The following is a 12,905-nucleotide window of genomic DNA, read 5'->3' on the forward strand; positions in this document are numbered from 1 at the left end:
TTTATACAGTGGGAGTAGTTGGGATCAAAGGACATTTGGTTGGTCAAAAACACTGAGGTTAAAAAGCCATGACCTGACCTCCACTCCAATCAGAAATGCTTTGTTCGTCCTACAGCGGGGAGATAGATTGTTAAAGAACAGGGACCGTTCAGACGAAAGGCAGAAATAGGATTGGTAGACGAGTAAAGTAACATATTAAATAAAGAGGAAAGCACGTGTTAATAAAAGAAAATCAAATGTGTGCAATACAAATAAGTAGCAGAATGATAAAAAGTTGGTGAACATATAAAAGTAATGAGGTGGCATCAAGTGATAATATCAATAGTGCGTAAAAAGTGTAAAATGCACAGTCATCTCTTTAACAGCAGTGTAACACTGAGGTATAGTGGACATAGGTGTGAAGGCAGTGTGTTGAAGTCCGTATGGGTTTGGTGGTCTTGCAAAGGCTGTGTTGGTTGCTAAATCTGACTGTGGCAGGAATAAATGACCTGAGATTAAAATGTGAGCTGTAGTTTTTGTGACTCGGTCAGGACTCAGAGAGACACGAGGAGAGCAGGAACTTTGATGGCAAACACCGACGGTTTATTTGGGGCTTCGTCCGGAGCATTCCCCAGACATGCGCTGTGCCACGAGTTGACACCGCGGCGTGCCAAACCAATTCTGAAGATCTCTCCAGACCCATGTTTAGCTAGTTCTGAGAGAATAATCAACATCGTGCATAACAAGATAAACCGGCAAAGCACAATAACACCTCTATCAGCTGACGCCAACAGGCAGGAATAGGCAGACAAAACACTGAGAGCAGCTGTGCTCGGTGAGGTCATTACAAACTGATAAACTGGGTCAAAGTTATGGGCCGAGAAAAATATTTCCCCGACAGTTTTATCCTTCTTTTGCCATATAGTTGCTATGTGACGCTGTGTTGCTGTTTTGTTATGTGCTAGCTGGTAGGCGACCAATACACACTGTAACATCACCGTCGTGCCACCTCACTGCTATTTGCAATGTATTGTTGTTGCTCCTGGCTGCTACTCCACTTCCACCACTGCTACACCATTGTAGGAATCACTGTCAAATACACTTTATAACGCTGCTACTTATTTGATTTGATCAACTTGTGTTCCCCTTTTAATAATTTTCGACATTAGTTTACTAACTTTATAACTTCTGCCGTTGTATCTGTCCTCTCCACAATGAAATACATGGAAATCAGTAAAACAACAAACGGCTGATAGATGGCTCAGGGTTGCCAGGTTCACACTGTACTGAAGATAAAGAAAGTACGTGTTCTTTTTAGATGTCGTCACACGTTCCCTGCCTGACTGATTGGCACCTTGCTTTTGTAAAGGAAGACAAAGTGAGAATAAATCAAGAGTAAATGTGTTTGTCTTGTCAGGAAGGCGTTATCTCCGTGAAGGACATCGACCTGTTGATGTCAGAGGGGCTGGGAATGCGTTACGCCTTCATCGGTCCCATGGAAACAATGCACCTCAATGCACCTGCAGGTAAAGTTCCCTCTCTGGACTTTATTGCTTTTGCTTTGAGTGTAAGCGACAGACAGGGAATCAGAAAGCAAGAAGAGGTGAAAGGCGCACATTTTTGTTTTATTGCAGGTTTTTCAAGTATTTTGGGTTTACAATAATAATCCCTACGACTAGCTTTGAAGATACTAACATGGATATTGTACTAATAAGATGCTAATAAAGGTATTCTGATTCGTCTAACCAGTTGTGATCACATTTTTCAATTGTTACCACCCCACACTGCAGAATTTCTAAGTGATTTAATTGTTGGTGCCGCACCTGCAAATACATCCAGATTGCTCTTCTCTTGCTTCAAAGCCTAGAAACTACCTAGAACCAAAGACACTGCATTTTGTTTTCCACTTTGATTGTTCCCTCAGCCGCCATTTACGCAATTGAGGATAGAAATGCAAATGCTGTTTATAGGATACTAACAACAACAACAACAACAACAAAAAGTGCGACCTGAATCAATTAATCTATTTAGAGATTTTACAGGGTGGCGATCAATCAAAACACGGCTGTATCAATCCATCACAGTTTCAGGATCAAAATGTACTTCATAATGGCAAGTTAACAAAATGAAAAAACGTGCGACTTTTAAAAATGAAGAATATAAAACCTTATTCAACCAAAGTACAAAGCCTAGTGAAATCAGTCTTTCCCATATGCATGTAATACGCAAATAATGAGACGAACAATACTTGGCCTGACTGGGAAAAGAGTTAGTTGTAGTTCATACAACAACCGCTCTTTAGTTTCTACTACAGCAATAAGACAAACTGGTTATTTATAGAAAAAGAAAATACTTTTTAGTGTAAACATTTGTTTAAAAACTATTCTCATGACATTTATTCACGATGGCTCTCACTAAGAAAACCAGGCACAGAGCTGTGAGTCAAATGGGACATGGCTCACAAATCCCCGCGCTACATACATGTACTGTCCCATAGTGTGTGTCAGAGAGTGAGAGTGAACCCTCACTGAGATGGAGAATATCAAAGGGGAGTGTGAAACCCACAGAGAAACCCTGACTGTGTACACACACACACACACACGCACACACACACACAGAAAAAGGACGCTTTGGCCGAACAAAGCACTCTTTTGATGGGCGACCATGAATGCTCTCCCTCACACCAGTAATCTAAAACTCACAGAGCCCACATCGAGGCCTTCAAACCAGGTGCCAGCTCCACCTGTAGTTACAGTGCTGGCGCTTTCTGCTCAGAAATCAGTAGCATTATCATGTTCTCCAAAGATTGCTAAGAGCCTGTTGTTACGTCCGTCCTTGAATTCTCTCCAATCAGATACTGGAGCACTCAGGCTTTCTGTCTCTGTCTGAATGACTCTGCTGTTGGAAAACCATGTACCGGCACAGAAGCATTATAATCCACTGAAAACCCTGTAGTCTTCTAGGAGGCTCTGAAAAGTCTTCTTCTGTTATGCTATCGGCTTCGATTCACAACTGCTACCATGGTGATGGTTTCAAATCTAGTATGCATACAATTGTCTGAGGAAACTTTTAGAAAACGTACGGTATAATATAATTTTGAAGTACTTAAATGTACTTGTGTTTTTACTGCTATATAAACTTCTACATCTCAGAGAGAATAATGTCTTCATTGAATGTGTTTGATAACTTTAGTGACACAGCATATTCAGTTTTTATTACAAGATATAACCAACTTATAAGGAAGGATTTCACAAGCTCCCTAGCCGTGTATAAAGTAGTTTAAATTAGCTCTACGTTTACCAAAATAATAATTTTTAGGGGCGACTGTGGCTGCGAGGGAGTGCGGTCGTCTTTCGACCAGAAGGTTGTGGGTTCGATCCCAGCCCGTGCAGCCAACATGTCGATGTATCCTTGGGCGAGATACTTAACCCTGAGTTGCTCCCGATGGCCAACGGTGTGAATGTGTGTGAATGTTAGGTCCTAGAGTAACATACACTGCTCTGTATGAATGGGTGAACGACATGTAGTATGTAAAGTGCTTTGAGGGGTCGTAAAGACTGGATAAGGCGCTATATAAGTACAGTCCATTTACCATTTAACATTGAAATCATGTATATCGTGTATCAGTAATTAAAGAAAAAAATGTTTACTATCACAAAGATTATGTACCAGAGCCTTGTGTTTTAGGCTTTGTCCTTATAACTGGATTTTGAATAAACACATTTTGAAGAAAGTCCAACGATGGCAGCAAAGGACAAAAAGATGAATTGCATGTCAAGCAAAAATAGCCCTAGTATCTTCCTCCCACACAAAGTCTGTGTTTGGTTGAAGGTCGATGGCACTTATCACACTGCTCTGTCATATATAGAGAGTCCCACTAAGATTCATGTAAACATTCATATTTCAGCTTAGGCATAAAGAAACATGGGATAGAAAAAGGATTTAGAAACTTATCAAATGGTCAATTTTCAAGCTACATGGTGTCACATGTATTTCGTCAGAACTGTTGTAAAGGTCCCATGTCATGCTTTCCCGGTTATCACCCGTCCCCTTGTGTTATGTAGCTTGTTCTGCATGTAAACGGTCTGCAGAGTCACAACCCTCAAAGTACACCCTGTAGCGAGTAAAACTCTAACACAGAGAAGACCTGTCTGTGCTGCCCCAGAACGCCTCATTGGACATTTCTCTTTTTCCATTGTTAACTTCTTGGGTATAGTGACGTATTTCGGGTATAGTGACGTAACGTAACGTCCGCGGAGCCGTTACGTTTGGACCAATCCGCGGACTTCCTCACACACACACTCGGCGGGACGTTGCGAGGCTCGCTGCTGCGAGGAGCGGGACACTGTGAGCTGGCTCACTGGTGTGGGGTCGGCGAGACAGCGAGACGCCGCGGAACTCAGCCTGAGCACACACACAAACTCCCAGCCAGGCTGCGGGTGTGTGTGTGTGTGTTTCGGGCTGGGTTTCGCTGTGTCTCGCTGTCTCGCAGACGGCCACTGGGCTCACAGGGAGGGGGGGGGGGGGAAGGAGCTCCAACAAGCCATTTAGGACATAGTGAATACACATACTTTACAGAGATGCTGTGTGAGAAACCAATGTGAGTTTGGAAAATTGCACAATATAAATGTATTCCAGTAGACCTCAACAATGGGATTATTACATGGACCTTTAATGGACACTTTCTGACCTTAATGAACCTTTGGCACGTACTTATTGTTTTATAGATGGTTTTTTATTGCTTCAAAAATAGCTGTGTGTTGTCATTTGTCTACGTCCATAAACTGCGTCTACGCATGTTAAAGGAGCTAGTTCATTTTAGTAAGTACATTGTTATAAATAACCCAGTAAGATAAAAACAAGGACTGTTATTAATGTTATTTAAGGAAAGGCAGCTTGGGAAACCGGCAGTGGAGCAAACAAGTGGGTTTATAGGAACTGTCGTTTATTTCGGAAATATTAAAAGACAATTTATAGCGATTAAGGAAGTAAGATTTTAATAATATAGCAAGTGTTTTACGGTTAAAACGTACATTTATAGTTATAAAGGTAAGAGAACTTTAAGGCGCAGGACTTCAGTCATTTTGAAATAACTTTTGTTAATTGACCTAATGCTATATTGAAAAAAAAGGTGAATTGTAATTGTTATGACCTGGCTCAAAAGGCCACAACAAAGAGGAGAGACACCATTTCAAACCGGAGAGACGTGATGTAAGAATTACATATTTATTGTTTACACGTCATATGAATGAAATGATTGCCATGATAATACAACAGGGGAATGTAATGGTGTTTGGCGATTAGGCCCCGGTTTGCAGGATAATCATTCAGGAGGGAAAGCACCGCTCCGATGAAATCCCCGGGGTCTAGACACTGGTGGTGGTGCTGAGTAGGTGGGACCGGTCTGAAGAGGGAAGGTTTAGCTTTGTCCTGGAGGAGACTGGAGGCGAGAGGGGTGGAGGCGGGTTGCGTTCATCTGCAAATGACAACTGACAGGTAGGAAGAGCAGGCATTTAAGGAATTTAGCATGTGCAGCAATTGGCTGCTGAAGGGTGACGCCCTCATATTTAATGAGGGGGGAAGGGAGCCATCGAGTGACGTGTAAGTGACTCGTGTTAGGTCTTCCTTATTGAACTTGCGCTAAGCTTCATATCCACGTTTAAGCAAAACATTCAAATCAACCAAATGAATTAAGTGCAAAGCAAGTAAAGCATGAGGTGTGGATGTCAGTGGTATCAGTCGTGGAAATGCAGGGTGAGGATTGCATGGACATGTGAGAGTGTTGAAGTGCACAAAGTGAAGCAACTGAAGGAACTCATAGCATACTCAACAAAACCGGGTGCCTGCAGGGAGAGCAGAGAGGCTTTAAATAGCTGCAGGGCGCCAGACGCAGGTGCCCTGAGTTACTGCAATCAAGTGGCTGGATGCAGCACAGCCACACCCTCTCAAGATGAACCCACAGGGGCATCACATAAGGAACTGGCAGCTGAGCAGAGTGAATACAAGAGCAGAAGTTTCACGGTTTTCATTCATTAGCTATAGGAAAACCCGAACCCTCATGTATTAATCTTTAACCGTTTACCAGCACATCAATCATTCATCAGACAAAGTGCCTGTTTCCTTATTCACAAATAAATCATTAAATATTAATCAATAGGAGTAATAAGGGATTCACTTCCAATGATCACACCCAAAATTAAACAACGGCACAAAGAAGCCTCAAAGAAGAAGCTGATAGTTATTTTTAAAGCTTTTAACATGTGCAGACTAGGAGTTCACCAAGACACCCAGAACCGTGAAGTTGAGTTAATGAACGGGTTTAAAGTTTTAGACTTAGTTGAAAGGTAAAGATTTTAAGATGATATAATGCAGCATGCACCTAAACACAGCTTTGAGATATAACAAATATAGCCTCGGGCGTCAAGTTGTTGAGAGTAAATCTTTAGGTCTGAGTCTAACTCGGCCGATTGCATAATCACGTCATGACATCACGAGATGTGACGATATCTAGTTTATGTCAGCATTACGAGACACAGATTTAAGTGCATGTTGAGCCATGATGTTTTTTAATTGATGTGTTTCATCACGGTATAAAGTAATTTTGTTTAGAGATAAAGAATATGCTTAAAGGTGGGGTAGGTAATATTTATGTATTTTCCCTTAATCTGCTTTTTTCTTGAGTGCAGCTGATGTTTTCACTTTTTTTAAATAAGTTTGAGGTTTTAAAGCATATGTCATGATGTGTATGTGAACCAAAGGCTGTGAGATGTGTGCCCATGTTCTCCCCCTCCTGATCAGCTGTCCTCCCCCAGGTTTGGAGGACTACATGAAGCGGTATGGAGAGGGAATAACGAGGGTCCTGAACTCCTTTGGGCCAGTACCAGACTTCTCCAGCGGAGAGGCAGCCAAAAAAATCGTTAGTGTAAGTATGATGGAGGTAAAAGAGATAACACTGATACTGAAACATAAAGGTTTCAGTCTATGAAATCACCTGAATCTCCTCCTAGAGCCCCATTGTGTTCTTTGTAACCAAATCTCTCTCAGAGGGGCGTGGGGAGGGGCTCCTTACTTTCATCTAAAGTAACAGACAGAGAATTAGCACTTTGGAAACAGGGCTGAAACAGAGGGGATTATGGGTAATGCTGCAATGACCTGTTTGGTGTTTCAGCCAATCAGAGACATGTTTGTATATATCTGAGAGCTATAATATATTGATGAGAAACAGTATAATAGGAGACCTTTAATAATCAAAACGGATATTATTCCCTGATTTCTTCCTGCTGTCACGTTGAATGAGTGTTTTGTTGATAGTGTCTTTAGTTCTGCATGACTGAAAGTCAAGAGGTCCTTCTCACCCTGGCCCCAAATTGCTCTCTCCTACGCAGCGTTACTTAGTCACATGCTATCACAGGCTGTTAAAACGTTAGCCACAGAAGGTCACTGTGTCAACCCTGAGCCAGTGCAATAAATAGTTTCAGGTCAAATAGTTTAGAAAGCAGAAACAATCCATCGGGTGTCCTGCTGCTTTTTGCCTCGCTTCGAAACTTCTACACTTCAGTTGTTGAGAAATCTACACTCTCAGTACAGGCTTTCACTTTAAATGTTGTCTTTGCAAGTTGACTAAAGTTGTATTTGTACAGATTCACACCTTGGAGCGACATTTCTACTGTGACCCCCAACATTTAGCTTGACATTATTACGTTTTAAAGGACTACTTTTGAAGGACTTGAGAGTTTGACCCCTTTATTGGTTTGAAAGGCACTTCAGTTTCTAGATTGCTCTTATAAAGGAAAGCAGCTGTCAGGTTTCCTACGGTCAAAACCTGGAAAAGTCATGGAAATTTAAAATGCTAATTCCAGGTCCTGGAAAAGTTTTATGGAAAACAATATTTTTCCCAAAGTTTTGGAAAAGTCATGGAAATGTAACCAAAGTTGAATCAAATATAATTTATATTTTATCTAATCGCCGAAATAGTAATACTATAATGATTATAAATACTGTATCGTATAGTAATGAAACGTAAAATGCCATTTAACTGACAAGGTATTTTGCTGGTGAGAGATTTTAGTTGCTTTAGCCTGTAGAAGCTAGTAAGCCTATTTGATTTGTTTTAGATAGGCACAACATGTTTCATATGCAGACCTTATTTTCCTGTTCCATGTTAAAACTAGAGAATGCAATTCCTGAAGAAATTGCTAGTGGGAATGCTTTATGCTGAAAATCTGACGCTAAACTGCTATGCTGAAATGTAATGTGTAAGAAGAAAGTGAAGAATTTAGATTGCAATTATACATGAACACAGGGGGCTTGAATGTGTGATGAGAGAAGAAAAGAAAGTAAAAAGGCTTGGAAAAGCAGCAGAATATTTAAACTGCAAACTTCTGAACTAACTTGATGGCGAATGATCTGTCGCCATGGCAACAGCATTTGACGACACCCCATAATATGCTTAGATGCGTTGATGGCTGCATCGTTACCAAACCTGTGACGTTTTGGGCTGTTTGGAGTATTTTCACTGAAGTTTTTTGAAAACCGTGTTTCAAGCCGAGTATTGTGTTGCCATGGCAACGGCATTTGAAGAAATCTCTAAACTGTCCCGTAGATGTCTTCACGGCTGGACTGTTAGTACACATGTGAAGTTTGAGCACTTTTTGAACATTTTCATAGGAGTTATAGCGACATCATGTTTTATGGCGAAGGATGCGTTTCCATGGAAACGGCTTATGGTGAGATCTCAGATTTGGCGTAGAGCTGTTGAGGCATGGACCGGTGATATACAAGTGAAGATTAGGGGACGATTGGACCGTGTCGATTGGACTTACAGCGACATCCTGTTTCATGGCGAGTTGTCTGTCGCCATGGCAACAGCATTTGAAGAAATCTCCAAACTGTCCCGTTGATGTCTTCACGGCTGGACTGTTAGCACACTGCTATCTGAAGGCTGCTGCTCTGAGCATGTCAGTTGGAGCGATGACATCATCGTGTTCCATTGCACAGGTGTTTATATTTGAGCTAACGAGCTCTGTAGAGATCACAGGTTTCCATTGTTCTGAATGAGAGATAAACCTCTTACATGTGAACATTTTGTGGAAGAACCGTAACAGATATCTGTGAAATTTCAAAACGTGAAGCATGTCAAGGAAGTTGAGTATCTGAAGTGTAATCTTTGTGTACTTTCGGGTTAATAATGTGGCCTTTTTGGCAGTTTAACTAAAGGTGTGCGGCTGCTACCGTGAGGAAATATCAGCCTGAAATTACAATGGGCTTTAATGGAGGCATGTTGAAAGTTTTTGTCACTTCATGCCCTCAAAAAGCATTTTGCTTAATTATTTGTCATTTTTCAAGCTACTAGATGTTTTCCTACATTTGTCATGATAAATTATGTCTCAGGAATGTAGGGTTTGGGAATTATGGCAGTTTTAATAAAATATATGAAGGCACATTTCAAGATTTTCTACCCTCTAGCTGTGACATCATGCACTCTAGTTAATGTTAAAATGTGAAGAAAACCTCTATAACAAGGTCTGAACAATGTTTAATATCTCTAAAAGTAAGAATCAGATTTAAAAGTTGTTTTACACGAATAATGTCAGAAAGATGTGTAACATTTTAAAGTTGGAATGAGGTTTCTGAGTGAAAGTATGAATGAACAGTTAGCAGTTGAATCGCATGAAGATTTGTTGAAGTCTGAAGATTTCCTCCATTGACTTCAATGTTAAAAATGTGATGTATTATGGGATGTATCTCTGGAATTATGAAAGTTATGAATGAGAAAAGTGATAGCCATCGATTCCCGACCGAGCTGAACGTTTTGATGTTTGAACGGAGTTTCTGCGATCAATCAATCAATGTTTATTTATATAGCCCAATATCACAAATGTTACATTTGTCTCAGTGGTCTTCACAGTGTGTACAGAATATCAGTATGACAATACGACACCCTCTGTCCTTAGACCCTCTGTCCTTAGACCCTCTGTCCTTAGACCCTCACATCGTACAAGGAAAAACTTCCGTAGAAAACCCAGTTTAAAGGGGAAAATGGGAGAAACCTCAGGGAGAGCAACAGAGGAGGGATCTCTCCCAGGACGGACAGACGTGCAATAGATGCCGTGTGTAAATTGAAAAGATAATACATTTGCAACATAGGTAGTCCAAATGTTTGGAAATGCATGTGTGTGTATAATAGGAAGATGAATCCACGAGGATATCCATCCAGGACCGATGATCCAGGACCACAGCCACGACTCAAGATCCAGCGCTCGCGATCCAGGACACAGGACCGCAGGATCATCCATGACTCCGGATCCCGGCATATATAGACACCAAAAAGAAAGACATTTGGGGAAGCTGGATTAATCGGAACATGAGAGTACACAGGTACAGACAGAGAGAAGGAAGAAGTAAGATGTCCCCCGACAAACTAAGCCTATATCAGCAAAACTAGGGGCTGAATCTAATCAGCCCTAACTATAAGCTTTATCAAAAAGGAAGGTCTTAAGCGCACTCTTAAAAACGGATAGGGTGTCTGCCGCCCGAACACAAACTGGAAGCTGATTCCACAAATGTGGAGCTTGATAAGAAAAGGCTCTGGCTCCCATTGTACTTTTAGAGACTCTCGGAACAACCAACAACCCTGCATTCTTGGAACGCAATGCCCTAGTAGGACAGTAGGGTATAATGAGTTCTTTAAGGTAAGATGGCGCCTGCCCATTAAGGGCTTTGTAGGTGAGAAGAAGAATTTTAAATTCTATCCTGTGTTCTATAGGGAGCCAGTGTAAGGCAGCCAGAACAGGAGTAATGTGGTCCCTTTTCCTAACTCTGGTTAGTACACGAGCCGCAGCATTTTGAATCAGCTGAAGCGACTTGACTGACTTCTTGGTACTCCCTGATAATAAAGAGTTACAATAATCCAGTCTAGAAGTAACAAATGCATGGACTAGTTTCTCTGCATCGTTTTGAGGCAAGATATGCCTGATTTTTGCAATGTTACGTAGATGGAAGTAGGCGGTCCTTGAAATTGATTTTATGTGGGCGTTAAAGGATAAATCCTGATCAAATATAACACCAAGATTCCTTACAGTCTCACTGGAGGCCAAATTAATGCCATCCATAGTTAGTATATCTTTAGTTTAGATAATTTGTTTCGTAGATTCTTCGGGCCAAGTACAATAACTTCAGTTTTGGTCGTGTTTAACATCAAAAAGTTTAAGGTCATCCACGTTTTTAAGTCCTTAAGGCAGTCTTGAATTTTATTTAGATGATTAATTTCATCAGGCTTGATTGATAAATATAGTTGAGTATCATCCGCATAACAATGAAAGTTTACAGAATGATTCCTATAATATTGCCTAACGGAAGCATATATAATGTGAACAAAATAGGTCCGAGCACTGAGCCCTGTGGCACTCCATGGCTAACTTTGGTTTGCGTGGAAGGTTCATCGTTAACACGTACAAACTGAGAGCGTTCAGATAGATAGGACCTAAACCAGCCTAAAGCAGTTCCCTGTATGCCAACTAAGTGCTCTAGTCTTTGCAATAGGATGTCATGGTCGATAGTATCGAATGCAGCACTGAGATCGAGCAAAACAAGAATAGAGACAAGTCCCTTGTCAGAGGCTATTAGAATGTCATTTGTGACTTTAACCAGGGCTGTCTCTGTGCTATGATGTGTTCTAAAGCCAGACTGAAAATCTTCAAATAAATCATTGTTTTTTAAGTAATCACACAACTGTTTTGCGACCGCTTTCTCAAGAATCTTTGAGAGGAACGGAAGATTAGAAATAGGTCTATAGTTGGCTAAAACCTCTGGATCGAGGTTGTGCTTTTTAAGAAGCGGTTTTATCACTGCTACTTTGAATGATTGTGGAACATAGCCTGATAATAAAGACATATTCATAATATTTAATAAAGAAGTGCTAATTAATGGAAAAACTTCCTTCAACAGCTTAGTTGGAATTGGGTCTAACATGCACGTTGATGGTTTAGAAGAGAGAATCATTGAATGTAATTGTTCAAGGTTTATGGCTGAAAAGCATTCTAGTTTACTATCTAGTGTAATATTAGATCTTACGTTTCCGGGAGCTGTTGATAACACTATACTGGTCAAAGGCAAGAGGTCATTAATTGTGTTTCTAAGAGTAACAATTGTATCGTTAAAAAAGCACATAAAATCATTACTACTGAGTGCTATGGGAATAGAAGGCTCAATCGAGCTGTGGCTCTCTGTCAGCCTGGCTACAGTGCTGAAAAGAAATCTTGCATTATTCTTATTCTCATCTATTAATGAAGAGTAGTAGGCTGCTCTCGCTTTACGCAGTGCTTTCTTATATTCATTGAGAGTAATATGCCAAATTAAACGAGATTCTTCAAGTTTAGTGGAACGCCATATCCTTTCAAGTTGTCTAGACTTTTGCTTTATTTTGCGGGTTTCGGCATTATGCCATGGAGCTAATCTATGTTGTTTTATTTTCTTCTTTTTCAAAGGAGCAACAGAGTCTAATTTTATTCGCAGCGCATCTGTAGCACTATCAACAACATGATCAATTTGGGGTGGTGTACATTTTCTATAAGTTTCCTCCCCTACATGCAGACATGCTATCGAGTTAAGTATTGGTGGAATCTCTTCCTTAAATGTGGCTATAGCACTAACAGATAGGTTTTTGCTGCAAGAGCTTTTGACTAATGCTTTGTAGTCTAGTAACAGTACTTCAAAAGTTACTAAGAAATGGTCGGATAAAGCAGTATTATGCGGTTCGACTAATAGTTACTCAATTTCAATACCATAAGTCAGAACAAGGTCGAGAGTGTGATTATAGCAGTGGGTTGGTTTATTTACACTCTGACAGAAACCAACATAATCTAATATAGAGTTAAATGCAACAGTAAGGCTATTTTTATCATCGTCAACATGAATATTAAAGTCAC

The 12,905-nt window shown here is 40.6% G+C and overlaps 1 protein-coding gene across 1 annotated transcript in view; it reads left to right on the forward strand.

Moving 5' to 3' along the window:
- The window catches only part of cryl1 (crystallin, lambda 1), a 38,743-nt gene that overhangs the window by 22,857 nt on the left and 2,981 nt on the right, over nt 1–12,905 (forward strand). Inside the window, exons 7-8 of the mRNA XM_034110619.2 lie at nt 1,397–1,505; nt 6,792–6,901. Coding sequence (XP_033966510.1) covers nt 1,397–1,505; nt 6,792–6,901 — 219 coding nt within the window. The remainder of the gene's footprint in view (nt 1–1,396; nt 1,506–6,791; nt 6,902–12,905) is intronic.

The sequence above is a fragment of the Pseudochaenichthys georgianus genome, chromosome 21, assembly GCF_902827115.2.
Source record: "Pseudochaenichthys georgianus chromosome 21, fPseGeo1.2, whole genome shotgun sequence".
Taxonomy (NCBI): Eukaryota; Metazoa; Chordata; class Actinopteri; order Perciformes; family Channichthyidae; genus Pseudochaenichthys; species Pseudochaenichthys georgianus.